This window comes from Salmo trutta, chromosome 27 (assembly GCF_901001165.1).
Source record: "Salmo trutta chromosome 27, fSalTru1.1, whole genome shotgun sequence".
In the NCBI taxonomy this organism is placed as follows: Eukaryota; Metazoa; Chordata; class Actinopteri; order Salmoniformes; family Salmonidae; genus Salmo; species Salmo trutta.
Window position 1 is genome coordinate 27,301,354 of NC_042983.1, and position 17,411 is coordinate 27,318,764.

General features: G+C 41.5%; 1 protein-coding gene across 3 annotated transcripts in view; it reads left to right on the plus strand.

Annotated features, from left to right (window-relative positions):
• Positions 1 to 429: 429 nt before the first annotated feature.
• LOC115164789 (cAMP-specific 3',5'-cyclic phosphodiesterase 4D) overlaps positions 430 to 17,411 on the plus strand; it is a 167,881-nt gene continuing 150,899 nt past the window's right edge. Inside the window, exon 1 of one of the 3 annotated variants that reach the window (XM_029717603.1) lies at positions 430 to 955. In XM_029717603.1, coding sequence (XP_029573463.1) covers positions 678 to 955 — 278 coding nt within the window. In that variant the 5' untranslated portion in view covers positions 430 to 677. The remainder of the gene's footprint in view (positions 956 to 17,411) is intronic. The other 2 variants (XM_029717604.1, XM_029717598.1) reach the window with 2 other exon arrangements.

Here is a 17,411-nt window from a genome sequence, read left to right on the forward strand (position 1 = left end):
GACTGCACTGGATTAGGTCTGCACCATACTGGACTGGACTGAGTTACTGCACTGGACTAGGTCTGCACCATACTGGACTGGGCTGTACCCAACTGTTCTACAGGGCTTTGTCGTATCGAGCCGGACCAGACTGGGCTGCATTGGACCAGGCTGAATCTGGCTTACAGGGCCGTAGCGTACCGGGCTGGCTAAAGCTGGGAAAGACAACTGGAAAAGAAGGAACCCCCCTTCACTCTCCTCTCCCCATCCCTCCTTCTTTCTCTCTGTCACGCCTTCTTAGCAGCACCTCTCAGTGCTCTCCAGCAGAAGAACAGAAGCGACCTGAATGCACCCATCCATCCGTCAGCTGGAGGAAGAGAGAGACAGAAAAAAAGTGAGGATTCTATTCTTTTTTTCCTTTTCTTTTTAGAGGAAATAAAAAAAAATTGGTTCAGTAAAAAAAAACTAAAAGTGGACTAGGGGAAGGATATTTTGGATTGGAGATTTGCCTGGTTGTTTAGCTTTAGACATTTTAGCAGACTGCTGTGGATGGTCACTAGCTGTTCCAGACTGTTACTGACTGTTTTCAACGGTCTCCAGTGCTTGTGGACTGTGGCACACGGTCGTCCGGGTTGACTGACGGTCGTATACTGAATTCGGCTGTTTCTGGTGGTGGTGGTGGTGTACCCGGGGCGGGTATGGCCCAGCAGGCTGGCGTTGGGGTGGGGGTTGGCATAGGGGTGGGGGTTGACACCCTGGCAGTGCCCCCCATGGCTAAACATATCGGTCTGAACGAGGACCTGGTGAAAATACTGAGAGAGAATCTGCTTCAGCCAGAGAGGACCCGGGGCCACCGCCGTTCACCGTCCTCCATCTCCCCCCGCCTCTCCCCCCGGAACTCTCCACGCCTGCTCCGCCGCATGATGATCAACAACAGCAACCACAAAAAAAGGAGGTTCACCGTCGCACACACATGGTGAGGGAATGGAGGCACTGCAGAAGGGCTAGCAGATCTGCTGTTATGCCTATGGACTTGAAAGGGTGTGTTTGTTTGTCTGTGTGTGTTTCACACTGTACCCAACCTTCAAGGGTGAAAACACTGTGTATGTATGTGTACGTATGTGTGTGTGTGTGTGTCTTATGTTAATGCCCAACTTTAAAGGGCTTGTGTGTAGGAAACTTAGTTTGTTTGGATGTGAGACTAGATAAGCTGTTTGAGTATTAAGTTCCTTGTTGGTTCTTTGTTTTAAATGTGCATGGCCTGACACACTGTGTGTGTGTGTGCGCGTGTGTATGTTTGTGTGTATGTTGTCTGCAGTTCTAAACAGAATGGTCAGCTGATGCTTAAGGTGAGTTTTCCCACACAACTGTTTAGTAGTAAACCATTTCTCACCTTGTCAACATAATTGCCGTTACAAGTCATAACATCCGTGTGTGTGTGTGTGTGTGTGTGTGTGTGTGTGTGTGTGTGTGTGTGTGTGTGTGTGTGTGTGTGTGTGTGTGTGTGTGTGTGTGTGTGCAAGAGAGAGAGTGAATTGGGAGGATACAGTAGAAGGAGTGAATAAAAATGTGTTTTGTTATTAAAGAACCTGCTATGTATTCTATGTTTTAGCCAGCTTTATGTTTTAGCCAACTCCCCTGTCATGCCATAGCCTACATGTTATAAACAATGCTATTCACCTTCATGTTTTTGATACGTCTCCTCTTCCATCACCTAGTGGGTGTGGAGCTGCAGTTGCTGAATAAATTAGTCTTCTATCTATCCCTGTCTGCCTCCCACGCCTTTTACCATCCCATCATCCCTCCCTCCTCTCTCCTCTCTCTCTCCCTCATTCTCTTCTCCCACCCCATTCCCCCTTTCATCCATGGAACGTCTCCAAGCCATCTTTTATGTGATTAAAATCCCATTTATTCCACATTTCACCATCCTTTTCCATGTTCATCCAATCTTTTTTTTCTCTTCCTTTTCCCTCCTGACCCTTTTCCCCCCTCTCTTCTCCCGTTCCTCCCCATCTCTGCCCTCCCCTCTACTCCTCCTCCCATCCCTTGTTTTCTGGATGTGAAGGAACTAATTGAGAGATGAGTGGGATTTGGGAGCTCTAGCCAGGCTTTGCTATTGCGTTCCTCAGCTTTTCCCCATCTTGAGAGAGAGTTAATTAATCCTGCCTTCATCCATTTGGTTACCTGTCATATTTTAAAGGCCTCACCCAAAATGACATCCCCAGTGTTCTCCCAAACTCATCACTACAATGCTGATTTTAGAGTCCATGTTTTTTGTCAATGGCAAAAGTGTTTGCTCTATATTAATAGTCTGCAGTCAGCCAGTCTGCAATAATATAATTCTGTCATTAAATGTGATGAACATCAATGTCCTCTGAATTAATCCAACTCTTCTGCTAATTATATGAAACATTTGCATAACAAACATATGTGTATATGATCATTAATGTCCTCTGCAGGAACTTAATCAATACAGTAGTGATTTTGTTAATTATGCAACGTTTGATGTTAGAGTCACAGGCAATAGATAATACTCAAATATCATTCTGATTCTGGTCTGTTCTCCCAGATTGAGATGATTCTGGTCTGTTCTCCCAGATTGAGTTAATACTGAGATGATTCTGGTCTATTCTCCCAGATTGAGTTGATACTGAGATGATTCTGGTCTGTTCTCCCAGATTGAGATGATTCTGGTCTGTTCTCCCAGATTGAGTTGATACTGAGATGATTCTGGTCTGTTCTCCCAGATTGAGATGATTCTGGTCTGTTCTCCCAGATTGAGTTAATACTGAGAGAATTCTGGCATGATTAGTGTCTGTACTCCCAGATTGAGATGATTCCTGTCTGTACTCCAATATTGAGATGATTTCTGTCTGTACTCACATATTGAGATGATTCCTGTCTGTACTGTCATATTGAGATGATTCCTGTCTGTACTCTCAGATTGAGATGATTCCTGTCTGTACTCTCAGATTGAGATGATTCCTGTCTGTACTCACAGATTGAGATGATTCCTGTCTGTACTCTCAGATTGAGATGATTCCTGTCTGTACTCTCAGATTGAGATGATTCCTGTCTGTACTCTGAGATTGAGATGATTCCTGTCTGTACTCTCAGATTGAGATGATTCCTGTCTGTACTCTCAGATTGAGATGATTCCTGTCTGTACTCTCAGATTGAGATGATTCCTGTCTGTACTCTCAGATTGAGATGATTCTTGTCTGTACTCTCAGATTGAGATGATTCCTGTCTGTACTCTCATATTGAGATGATTCCTGTCTGTACTCTCATATTGAGATGATTCCTGTCTGTACTCTCAGATTGAGATGATTCCTGTCTGTACTCTCAGATTGAGATGATTCCTGTCTGTACTCTCATATTGAGATGATTCCTGTCTGTACTCTCAGATTGAGATGATTCCTGTCTGTACTCTCAGATTGAGATGATTCCTGTCTGTACTGTCATATTGAGATGATTCCTGTCTGTACTCTCAGATTGAGATGATTCCTGTCTGTACTGTCATATTGAGATGATTCCTGTCTGTACTGTCATATTGAGATGATTCCTGTCTGTACTCTCAGATTGAGATGATTCCTGTCTGTACTCTCATATTGAGATGATTCCTGTCTGTACTCACAGATTAAGATAATATCATGCCTGCTGTGATGTGACAAGAACCCTCTCCAGCCACAAGACAAACAATCTCAGCTCCTCAACGATGAATGGCTTTGATTCAAAATGGCCTTGAAGTGTGTGGTGTGTGTGTGTATTCATGTCCGTACATTTGTATTCATGCGTAAAAATGTGTGTGTCTGCTTGGGCATGTGTGCGATGGTGTGTATACAGTAGAATGTTGTGTGTGTGTGTCTGCTTGGGCATGTGTGCGATGGTGTGTATACAGTAGAATGTTGTGTGTGTGTCTGCTTGGGCATGTGTGCGTTTGTGTGTGTATACAGTAGAAAGTCAGGTTGAGAGGAGTGTGAGTAAGGTGCCGCCAGCAGTAATTGCTCACAAGTCACGACTCAGGATTCTGACTGATATGGAGAGAGTCAGAGAGAGAGATTGAGAAGAGAGAGTGAGGGAGAAGAGGGAGAGAGAGAGAGGAGAGTGAGGGAGAGAGGAGGGAGAGAGAGAGTGAGAGAGAGAGGGAGAGAGAGAGTGAGAGACAGAGGGAGAGAGTGTTATTGTTGCGTAGCATGGAGTTGTGTCATGGTGTGTGAGAAATAGCAGAATAATAATACTACTTCTCTTTCTTGGGCCTTAGTGACAGAGATGTATTGCTCTTACTAAAAGGGATGGAAATAATTGCCGTGATGAAAAGGGAATGGATCTTTTTACTAAACTCATTTCAAAGCCACATTGTTACTGTGCTGCGGTTACATTTGGAATTTTAATATGCTATTTGACTTTACTCAATAGACTGCAAATATAAAAGGTACAATGAAAAGAAAGAAGGGATTTCGACGATTGACTTACTTTACGGAGGGCATATAAAGTGCATTCGGAAATTATTCAGACCCCTTGACTTTTTCCACATTTTGTTATGTTACAGCCTTATTCTAACATTGATTAAATTATTTTTTCCCTCATCAATCTACTCACAATACCCCACAATGAAGTTTTTCTAATTTATACAAATGGAAAAACTGAAATATCACATTTACATAAGTATTCAGACCCATTACTCAGTACTTTGTTGAAGTACCTATGGCAGCGATTACAGCCTTGAGTTTTCTTGGGTATGATGCTACAAGTTTGGCACATCTGTATTTGGGGAGTTTCTCCCAATCTTCTCTGCAGATCCTCTCAAGCTCTGTCAGGTTGCTGCAAAGCTATTTTCAGGGCTCTCCAGAGATGTTCGATCAGGTTCAAGTCTGGGCTCTGGCTGGCCGGCCACTCAAGGACATTCAGAGACTTGTCCCAAAGCCACTCCTGTGTGCTTAGGGTCGTTGTCCTGTTGGAAGGTGAACCTTCGCCCCAGTCTGAGGTCCTGAGCGCTCTGGAGCAGGTTTTCATCAAGGATCTCTCTGTACTTTGCTCCATTCATCTTTTCCTCGATCCTGACTAGTCTCCCAGTCCTTGTCGCTGAAAAACATCCCCACAGCATGATGCTGTCACCACCATGCTTCACCGTAAGCCTTGGTCACCTCCCTGACCAAGGCCCTTCTCCCCCGATTGCTCACTTTGGCCGGGCGGCCATCTCTAGGAAGACTCTTGGTGGTTCCAAACTTCTTCCATTTTTAAGAATGATGGAAGCCACTGTGTTCTTGGGGACCTTCAATGCTGTAGAAATGTTTTGGTACCCTTCCCCAGATATGTGCCTCGACACAATTCTGTCTCGGAGCTAAACGGACAATTCCTTTGACCTCATGGCTTGGTTTTTGCTCTGACATGCACTGTCAACTGTGGGACCTTATAAAGACAGGTGTGTGCCTTTCCAAATCATGTCCAATCAATTGAATTTACCACAGATGGACTCCAATGAAGTTGTAGAAACATCTCAATGATGATCAATGGAAACATGATGCACCTGAGCTCAATTTCGAGTCTCATAGCAAATGGTCTGAATACTTATGTAAATTAGCTATTTCTGGTTTGTACTTTTAATATATTTGCTAAAATTTCTAGAAACCTGTATTCACTTTGTCATTATGGGCTATTGTGAGTAGATTGATAAGAGAAAAAACTATTTAATCCATAGAATAAGGCTGTAACATAACAAAATGTGGTCTGAATACTTTCTGAATGCCCTGTAGGTAGTAAGGTTAAATGTGTGTACCCCATAAGTAGAGTTGCAAAATTCCAGTAACTTTCCCACATTCTTAGAAAAAAGGTGTTATCTAGAAAAAAAGGGTTCATCGGCTGACACCATAGGAGAACCCTTTGAAGAACAATTTTTGGTTCCAGGTAGAACCCTTTTGAGTTCCATGTAGAACCCTTTACACAGAAGGTTCTACATAGAACCCAAAAGAGTTCTACTAGGAACAAAAATGTAACAACCGAAATGACCCTTTTGGAACCCTTTTTTCTAAGAGTGCAGAATTTCCAGAAATCCTGTTTGGAGGGCAAAACCAGTGATAAACTGTACTAGAGTGACAGAAAGGCAGCCCAGGCCCTGTGAGTGACTCTTATCATCAGTAATACTGAGGACTGAAGTCCATTTACTCTCAATCAGCCTCTCATGGTTTTATAGCTCCAGAGAAGAGCAGGGAAGCTGGGCAGCATTAAATCTGATGACTTACACCACCGTAGGCTCCACTACACACTACACACTTCATTAACACTACTATCTCTCTCTCTGCTGATATAAAGCTCCTATGGGTGGAAGATGGAAGAGATTATGAATATACACAGCATAGTATTCATAGTGGGTGTGAAGGTGATTGACATTCAAGTTAGTTTGACCGTATATTGATCGAAGATGTATTGTATATTGTCTAAATTCTCTATTTGTTTTGGTACTGTATAGATTGGAGTAATTTGTGCCGTCATTTTGTTGCTAATCTTTGAATCTGCACTGTTCTTCAATGTGTTTTTGGAAAATGTTCTGTGGAAATTGTTAAAAGTAGTCCTTCTGCATAGAGTTGTATGGTTTGTTTAACTTTGCAATCATTGGTTTTTGTTTGGCATACATTTTAAAGTGAAAAATCTGAGTCATTGTATTCTATTTCTTTGGAATTGCCCATTGAAAGCATATTCCAACCTTTCCTGCATAGGGTGTTTGTATATTTCTGGCATACTGTAGGTTAGTAGCACCAAACTCAGCTCGATTTTCTTAAATTAGGTCCTGTGAGCTTTTGTCTCTTTTCAGTTAAGCAGAGTGGTGAATAAGCCTTCGACTGTATCAGTTGTAGTGTTCAAAAGACTCCTATTTGGTGAAATGGTAAATGGAGACCCATTTGAGGCTATATTTGAGCTACATGACCTTTAGAGAGACAAACACACTCTTGGTGTGCCATTTACTGAGGATATAATGAGTGAGTCAGTGGTTTAGGAGATGGATTTTCTGTCACAGGGTCACTGGTTGGCCATTATGTTTCTTAACACAGTAAATAGCAAAACACAAAATGCATAGAAATGTACCATCTCGCCCCAGGTTGTTGCTGTAAATAAGAGTAATAGCACAGTCAACCTACCTGGTAACCATAATAGCTAATAAGGAGACAAAGGAATGTCACAAGAGACAGTTGAGTATAACCAGGGGTGAAAGTACAGTATGTGTTCACTAGCACAAGTATTTTGTATGGGCCGAATAGTAAAGACATAATTTACTGTAACTGTAAGAATGTGTTACCTTTTCATGAGGCATGAACACAACCAGATATAGATGTTTTCATCTGATTGTCAAACAAATCACTTCCAGCATCTATAAACAGTGCGCTGTCCACCCGCCATTTGATGAACCAGTCAAAAGTTTGGACACACCTACTCATTCAAGAGTTTTTCTTTATTTGTACTATTTTCTACATTGTAGAATAATTGTGAAGACATCAAAACGATGAAATAACACATATGGAATCATTCAGTAACCAAAAAAAGTGTTAAACAAACCAAAATCTATTTTATATTTGAGATTCTTCAAAGTAGCCACCCTTTGCCTTGATGACAGCTTTGCACACGCTTGGCATTGTCTCAGCCAGCTTCATGAGGTAGTCACCTGGAATGCATTTCAATTAACAGGTGTGCCTTGTTAAAAGTTAATTTATGGAATTTCTTTCTTTCTTAATGCGTTTGAGCAAATTAGTTGTGTTATGACAAGGTATGGTTGATATACAGAAGATAGCCCTATTTGATAAAATACCAAGTCCATATTATGGCAAGAACAGCTCAAATAAGCAAAGAGAAACTACAGTCCATCATTACTTTAAGACATGAAGTTCAGTCAATCTGGAAAATGTCAAGAACTTTGAAAGTTTCTTCAAGTGCAGTAACAAAAACCATCAAGCGCTATGATGAAACTGGCTCTCATGAGGACCGCCACAGGAAAGGAAGACCCAGAGTTACCTCTGCTGCAGAGGATAAGTTCATTAGAGTTACCAGCCTCAGAAATTGCAGCCCAAATAAATGCTTCACAGAGTTCTGGTAACAGACACATCTCAACATCAATTGTGCTCCATCAGATGACCTCAACCCAATTGAGATGTTTTTTGGATGAGTTGGACTGCTAAGTGAAGGAAAAGCAAGCCAACAAGTGCTCAGCACATGTGAGAACTCCTTCAAGACTGTTGGAAAAGCATTCCAGGTGAAACTGGTTGAGGGAATGCCAAGAGTGTGCAAAACTGTCATCAAGGCAAAGGGTGGCTACTTAGAAGAATGTAAAATATAAAATATATATTGATTTGTTTAACCATTTTTTGGTTACTACATGATTCCATATGTGTTATTTCATAGTTTTGATGTCTTCACTACAATGTATAAAATAGTAAAATAAAGAAAAACCCTTGAATGAGTAGATGTGTCCAAACTTTTGACTGGTACTGCCCCACCATTCCTTAATGACAGGTCGCCACTGATTCAGATTCTGTTTTTGAAATTCAGATTCAAAACCAGAGACAACATCCTCGTACTTTGCCAGCCAGGAAAGGTAGAGGACATTCAGTGATTGTCATTGAGCATACTTGTAGCCAATTGATTGATGTATCAACTACTGTCCGCGCTCACCTCGGTCCCGGCCAGTCATCTCTACCATTTTGGAGCGTATACCATCACTTTTCAAGTCCATTCACTGCTTTCTCATGCAGCAAACAGTCTCCTACAGTTTTCTTGCCATCTTTGTTTTACTGTGATGGGCTCATGCTTTACCGATATGCCATACCAGCACTATTTATTTTGCCGGTGCTCTGTACCGGACCATACTGGCTTACTTTCACCCCTGAGTATACCCACATACTGTATGTTGAGGACATATAAGATGGCTTGATAACTTGTTCCTGTAAAGTTCTCTCCACACTCTTAGAAAAAGGTGATATCTATGTTCTTCAGCTGTCGCCATAGGAGAACCCTTTGAAGAACCGTTTTTGCTTCCAGGTAGAACTCTTTTGGGTTCCATGTAGAACCCTTTCCACAGAGGGTTCTACATGGAACCGTAAAGGGTTCTACCTGGAAGCAAAGAGTTTTATCTGGAACCAAAAAGGGTTCTCCTATGGGGACAGCCGAATAACCCTTTTGGAATCCTTTTTTCTAAGAGTGTATGCAATGAAGGGGAAGAGTCAAATAGAGCGATTGAAATCCATCTGTCGAATGGCAATAATTTCTCACTTCCATTCTCCAATGACAGAATGTCTGCCATGGTTTCATCCATATGAGGTGGTGTGTGTGTGTGAGAGAGAGAGATCAAGAAAGAGTGATATGGCTGTCAGCGGCATGGGGAGGTTGGCTATGCCGTTACTCCTCTATTCTGAACTAAGACCTGAATGACTGGAGGAGGTTAATTGCTGATGAGTGCTGCCTTGACAGCCTTATGACATCCATTTATGAATTCTGACACGGCGGATGGGGTCATCCTGGGGCATACATCTTTACATCTACATTATACATTTAAAGAAATGTTATTAATTGTAATTTTTTGGGGGTGGCGGCATATAGTGAAAACACTGCACAGAAACACACACACACACACACACACACACACACACACACACACACACACACACACACACACACACACACACACACACTCCTCTGCTTCTGCCTAGGCTGAATCACAGAGCTCACCTAGAGTGGTCCTCTTGCCTTGGGGAGTAGGGTAGTGGGAACTTTGATGATGAGTGGGGACTACAGCAGTTACTAACCCTATCGAGTGGAGGTCAGGTGTTGTACTCATAGCTGATAAGAGACTGGAGAAGTAGCAGGAGACCAGACAGGTAGAAGTTACAGGAGCAGTAACAGAAACAGTAACAGGTGAACTAACAGTAACAGGAGCAGTAACAGGTGTAGTACACGTAACATGAACAGTAACAGGAGCAGTAACAGCAGTAGTAAAAGTAACATGAATAGTAACAGGAGTAGTATCAGTAACAGTAACAGGAGCAATAACAGTAACCAGAGCAGTAACAAGCAGGCAGGATAACTAACAGTAACAGGAGCAGTAACAGTAGCAGTAACAGTTACAGGAGTAGTAACAACAGGAGATTGGAAAAACTACAGACGTAGCAGGAGACCAGACAGGGAGAAGTTACAAGTGCCGTAGCAGGAGCAGTAACAGGAATAGTAACAGGAGAAGTAACATTAGTAGTAAAAGTAACATGAATAGTAACAGGAGCAGTAACAGTAAGAGGAGCAATAACAGTAACCGGAGCAGTAACAGGAGAGCAGGATAACTAACAGTAACAGGAGTAGTAACATGAGTAGTATCAGGAGCAGTTACAGGAGCAATAACAGGAACAGGAGCAGTAACAAGAGTAGTAACAGTAACAGGAGCAGTATCAGGAGCAGTAACAGTAATAGGAGTAGCAACAGTAACAGGAGCAGTAACAGTATTAGGAGTAATAACAGGAGCAGTAACAGGAGCAATAACAGGAACAGTAACAGGAGCAGTAACCGTAACAAGAGCAGTAACCGTAACAGGAGCAGTAACCGTAACAGGAGCAGTAACCGTAACAGAAGTAGTAACCGTAACAGAAGTAGTAACCGTAACAGAAGTAGTAACCGTAACAGGAGCAGTAACCGTAACAGGAGCAGTAACATTAACAGTAGCAGTAAAATTAACAGGAGTAGCAACCATAACAGGAGCAGTAGAAGTAGCAGGAGATTGGAGAAACTAGAGAGGTAGCAGGAGACCAGACAGGTATAAGTTACATGAGCAGGAGCAGTAACAGAAACAGTAACAGGAGAACTAACAGTAACAGGAGCAGTAACAGGAGAGAAAGAGGAGCAGTAACATGAGTAGTAACAGGAGCAGTAACAGAGGCTGTAACAGTAACTGCATCAGGAGTAATAAAAGGAACAGTCATCATAACAGGAGCAGTAACAGTAACAGGAGCAGTAACATTAACAGGAGCTGTAACAGGAGCAGTAACAGTAGCATGAGCCGTAACAGGAGTAGTTAAAGTAACATGACCAATATCAGTATCAGGAGTCGTAACAGGTGCAGTAACAGGAGCAGTAACCGTAACAGGAGCATTATCAGTAACAGGAGCAGTAACAGTAACATTATCAGGAGTATAACAGATGCAGTAACAGTAAAAGTAATAGGAGTAGTAACAGTAACAAGAGCAGTAACAGGAGAGGTATCACGAGTAGTAACAGTAACAGGAGCAGTAACAGGAGAGCAGGATAACTAACAGTAACAAGAGTAGTAACATGAGTAGTATCAGGAGCAGTAACAGGAACAGGAGCAGTAACAGGAGCAGTAAAATGAACAGGAGTAGTAACATGAGCAGTAACAGTAACATGAGTAGCAGCAGTAACAGGAGCAGTAATAGTAACAGTATTAGGAATAATAGCAGGAGCAGTAACAGGAACAATAACAGGAGCAGTAACAATAATAGTAATAGTAGCAGTAACCGTAACAGGAGCAGTAACTGTAACAGGAGCAGTAACAGGAGCAGTAACCGTAACAGGAGCAGTAACTGTAACAGGAGCAGTAACCGTAACAGGAGCAGTAACCGTAACAGGAGCAGTAACCGTAACAGGAGAAGAAACTGTAACAGGAGCAGTAACAGGAGCAGTAAAATTAACAGGAGTAGTAACAGTAACAGGAGCAGTGGAAGTAGCAGGAGATTGGAGAAACTCAAGAGGTAGCAGGAGTAGGAGGTATATGTTACAGGAGCAGTAGCAGGAGCAGTAACAGTAACAAACAGTAACAGGAGAACTAACAGTAACAGGAGAGGTAACATGAATAGTAACAGGAGCAGTATCAGTAACAGGAGTTGTAACATGAGTAGTTAAAGTAACATGACTAATAACAGTAACAGTATCAGGAGTAATAACAGGTGCAGTAACAGTAACAGGAGCAGTAACAGTAACATTATCAGGAGTAATAACAGATGCAGTAACAGTAAAAGTAATAGGAGTAATAACATTAACAGGAGCAGTAACAGGAGAGGTATCAGGAGTAGTAACAGGAGCAGTAACATGAGCAGTAACAGTAACAGGAGCAGTAACATTAACAGGAGCTGTAACAGGAGCAGTAGCAGGAGTAGTAACAGGTGCAGTAACAGTAACAGGAGTAGTAACAGTATCTGGAGGAATAACAGGTGCAGTAACTGTAACAGGAGCAGTAACAGGAGCAGTAACAGTAACAGGAGTAATAACAGGTGTAGTAACAGTAGCACTAACAGTAACATGATCAGTAACCGTAACGGGTGCATTAACAGTAACAGGAGCAGTAACAGTAACATTAATGGAAGCAGTAGCATTAACAGGAGCAGTAACAGTAATATTAACAGAAGCAGTAACATTAACATTAACAGTAACAGTAACATTAACAGGTGTAGTAACAGTAGCACTAACAGTAACATGATCAGTAACCGTAACAGGTGCATTAACGGTAACATTAACAGAAGCAGTAACATTAACAGGAGCAGTAACAGTAACATTAACAGAAGCAGTAACATTAACAGAAGCAGTAACAGTAACATTAACAGAAGCAGTAACAGTAACATTAACAGAAGCAGTAACATTAACAGGAGCAGTAACAGTAACAGGAGCAGTAACAGGAGCAGTAACAGAAGCAGTAACAGAAGCAGTAACAGTAACCGTAACAGAAGCAGTAACATTACCAGGAGCAGTAACAGGAGCAGTAACAATAACATTAACAGAAGCAGTAACAGTAACATTAACAGAAGCAGTAACAGTAACAGGAGCAGTAACAGAAGCAGTAACAGTAACATTAACAGGAGCAGTAACAGTAACATTAACAGAAGCAGAACAGTAACATTAACAGAAGCAGTAACATTAACAGAAGCAGTGACAGGAGCAGTAACAGTAACATTAACAGAAGCAGTAACATTAACAGAAGCAGTAACATTAACAGGAGCAGTAACAATAACATTAACAGAAGCAGTAACAGTAACATTAACAGAAGCAGTAACAGAAGCAGTAACATTAACAGTTACAGGAGCAGTAACAGTAACAGAAACATTAACAGAAGCAGTAACAGTAACATTAACAGAAGCAGTAACAGAAGCAGTAACATTAACAGTTACAGGAGCAGTAACAGTAACAGAAACATTAACAGAAGCAGTAACAGTAACATTAACAGAAGCAGTAACAGTAACAGAAGCAGTAACAGAAGCAGTAACATTAACAGAAGCAGTAACAGAAGCAGTAACATTAACAGGAGCAGTAACATTAACAGAGGCAGTAACAGGAGCAGTAACAGTAACATTAACAGGAGCAGTAACAGTAACATTAACAGGAGCAGTAACAGTAACAGAAGCAGTAACAGTAACATTAACAGAAGCAGTAACAGTAACATTAACAGAGGCAGTAACAGGAGCAGTAACAGTAACAGAAGCAGTAACAGAAGCAGTAACAGTAACATTAACAGGAGCAGTAACAGTAACATTAACAGGAGCAGTAACAGTAACAGAAGCAGTAACAGTAACATTAACAGAAGCAGTAACATTAACAGAAGCAGTAACAGCAACAGAAGCAGTAACAGTAACATTAACAGAAGCAGTAACAGTAACAGAAGCAGTAACAGTAACATTAACAGAAGCAGTAACAGGAGCAGTAACAGTAACATTAACAGAAGCAGTAACAGTAACAGAAGCAGTAACAGTAACAGGAGCAGTAACAGTAACATTAACAGAAGCAGTAACATTAACAGAAGCAGTAACAGTAACAGAAGCAGTAACAATAACAGAAGAGGTAACAGGAGCAGTAACAGTAACATTAACATTAACAGAAGCAGTAACATTAACAGAAGCAGTAACATTAACAGTAACAGGAGCAGTAACAGTAACAGTAACAGTAACAGAAGCAGTAACATTAACAGTTACAGGAGCAGTAACAGTAACATTAACAGAAGCAGTAACAGTAACATTAACAGAAGCAGTACCAGTAACAGAAGCAGTAACATTAACAGGAGCAGTAACATTAACAGAAGCAGTAACAGTAACAGAAGCAGTAACAGGAGCAGTAACAGTAACATTAACAGGAGCAGTAACAGTAACATTAACAGAAGCAGTAACAGCAACAGAAGCAGTAACAGCAACAGAAGCAGTAACAGTAACATTAACAGAAGCAGTAACAGCAACAGAAGCAGAAGCAGTAACAGTAACAGGAGCAGTAACAGTAACATTAACAGAAGCAGTAACAGTAACAGAAGCAGTAACAGTAACAATAACAGAAGCAGTAACAGTAACAATAACAGAAGCAGTAACAGCAACAGAAGCAGTAACAGTAACAGGAGCAGTAACAGGAGCAGTAACATTAACAGGAGCAGTAACAGTAACAGAAGCAGTAACAGTAACATTAACAGAAGCAGTAACAGGAGCAGGAGCAGTAACAGTAACATTAACAGAAGCAGTAACAGAAGCAGTAACAGTAACAGGAGCAGTAACAGTAACATTAACAGAAGCAGTAACAGTAACATTAACAGAAGCAGTAACAGTAACATTAACAGAAGCAGTAACAGAAGCAGTAACAGTAACATTAACAGAAGCAGTAACAGTAACAGTAACAGTAACATCAATAGAAGCAGTAACAATAACAGAAGCAGTAACAGTAACATTAACAGAAGCAGTAACAGTAATATTAACAAGATCAGTTACAGTAATATTAACATAAGCGGTAACAGTAACAGAAGCTGTAACAGTAACAGGAGCAGTAACAGTAGCAGGAGCAGTAACAGTAACAGGAGCAGTAACAGTAGCAGGAGCAGTAACAGTAACATTAACAGAAGCAGTAACATTAACAGAAGCAGTAACATTAACAGAAGCAGTAACATTAACAGAAGCAGTAACAGTAACAGAAGCAGTAACAGTAACAGGAGCAGTAACAGTAGCAGTAACAGTAACATTAACAGGAGCAGTAACAGTAACATTAACAGAAGCAGTAACATTAACAGAAGCAGTAACATTAACAGGAGCAGTAACATTAATAGAAGCAGTAACAGTAACATTAACAGAAGCAGTAACAGTAACAGGAGCAGTAACAATAACAGAAGCAGTAACAGTAACATTAATAGAAGCAGTAACAGTAACATTAACAGGATCAGTTACAGTAATATTAACAGGAGCAGTTACAGTAACAGGAGTAGTAACAGTAATTGGAGTAGGCTCTGTAACAGGAGTAGTAACTGTAACAGTAACAGGAGTAGTAACGGGAGCAGTAACAGGTGTAGTAACAGGAGCAGTAACAGGTGTAGTAACAGGAGCAGTAACAGTAACATTAACAGGAGCAGTTACAGTAACAGGAGTAGTAACAATAATATGATTGGTAGCATGAGTAGTAACATGAGTAGTAACAGGAGTCGTAACAGGAACAGTAACAGACCCTGTACAATAGAGCTGATGATGGAGTTCAGGCTTCCTGTGTAGAGATGTCTACATGCTGGAGGTGGTGTGGGGGTGTGGTGGAGGGAGGAAAGTGCTGCAGTCTCACCACTCTGTCTCCATCCTAGCCAATGCTTCACCATGGACTGTAACATAATGGTGTACCAACTGTTTGCTAAAACCTGCACTTGAAAGTTGTGACTAGTACTGCGTAGAGAGTGTGTGGGCAAGTGCTGGTGTAGCAGCGTCCTATTTTGAAGTTTCAAAACTAATGAGTGATTAAAATAATAATGAGTGTATTTATATAACTGTTGAGTGAGTTCACTAAGGGGGTATGCTACAGTATGAGTGTGCTGTTAGGCACTCTATCTAGCTGTAGCGTCCTGTTGGAAAGTTTTGGAGTGTGTCGGCCGGCAGTAGCGAGGGGGATAAAGCGAGAGGGATGGAGTCAGGGAGAGTCAGCATGTAGGAGGAGAGGGCCTGAGGCACAGCAGCTCTAATCTAAGCAGGGCGAGACTCTCCACTCCTCCACTTCTGTTTACACCACCCCTCTCTATTCACTCCTCTCTCTCATCCCTCTGTCTCTCTACGATAAAAACACAGAGAGAATAACAACTTCCCCAAAGTAAAGGTGCGCCTAGCCATCCCTGTTGTATACACGGTGCATTGGAAGAGTTAGTGGGCGGACTCAGCTATGCTAGTGGTAAACATGCAGGGTGGCATCTCCTGGGGCCATATTCAATCAAAACCTGTGTCTCGCTGTAAGACTAGAAAATATTGTTTTAGCCAATATGTTTGAGTTATTGTATTGAAGTTAAGTGTCATGTCTGTTTCACATGAGAAACATTAAGGGCATACATACTCAGTAGTAAATCTAAATGGAAACCGGTCCTCAAAGTTAATTTATATTGATATTGATGCCATTATGCAGATTCTCTGTGTAAGACAAGTGTTCTCATTCTTCCTCATAGGTTTAAATAGAATGTGACCTGTAGATGGCCTTGGAAAACAGCTGTCAGCCAATGAGATAACAGAGAGGATTCTCATGACTTTCCATGGCTGCTGCTGGAACAGTCAGTCTGCAGCTTTATGCCTTTGAGAAATGAGATTTTGTGATTAGCATATATATGAGTGCCGTGGTTACACCGCTTAGGCCCTTCTGCAGCAAAACAGAGTTTTAAATTGCAGTGATTTGTGTTGGATAGTCTGCCGGTAGAGTAGAGATGAGTGTGACCTCTCTTATAACCTATTTATTTATTTATTTTTATTTCACCTTTATTTAACCAGGTAGGGTAGTTGAGAACAAGTTCTTAACTGCAACTGCGACCTGGCCAAGATAAAGCGTAACAATTCGACACATACAACAACACAGAGTTACACATGGAATAAACAGAACATACAGTCAATAATACAGTAGAACAAAAGAAAACAAAAAGTCTATATACAGTGAGTGCAAATGAGGTAAGTTAAGGCAATGTAACGGCTGTCTTTGGAGAGAGTGAACCAAGGTGCAGCGTGGTTAGTGCTCATCATGAATTTATTGAAGATAGAACACTATAAACACAAAAAACAAGAAACCGACAGCCAAACAGTTCTGTCAGGTGCAAAACACTAAACAGAAAACAATCACCCACAAACCCCAAAGGAAAAACAGGCTGCCTATGTATGACTCTCAATCAGCAACAATGATCTACAGCTGTTCCTGATTGAGAGCCACACACGGCCAAACCAAAGAAACAAAACAACATAGAAAAATAAACATAGAATGCCCACCCATGTAACACCCTGGCCTAACCAAAATAGAGAACAAAAAAACCCTCTCTATGGCCAGGGCGTTACAGTACCCCCCCCCCAAAGGTGTGGACTCCGGCCGCAAAACCTGACTCTAAAGGTCCTACGGCGGCGGCTCTGGTGCGGGACGTGGAAGCCGCTCCACCCTCGGCTTGGCCCACTTAGGTGGCACCCCTGGCTGCACCGGAGGACTGGCGG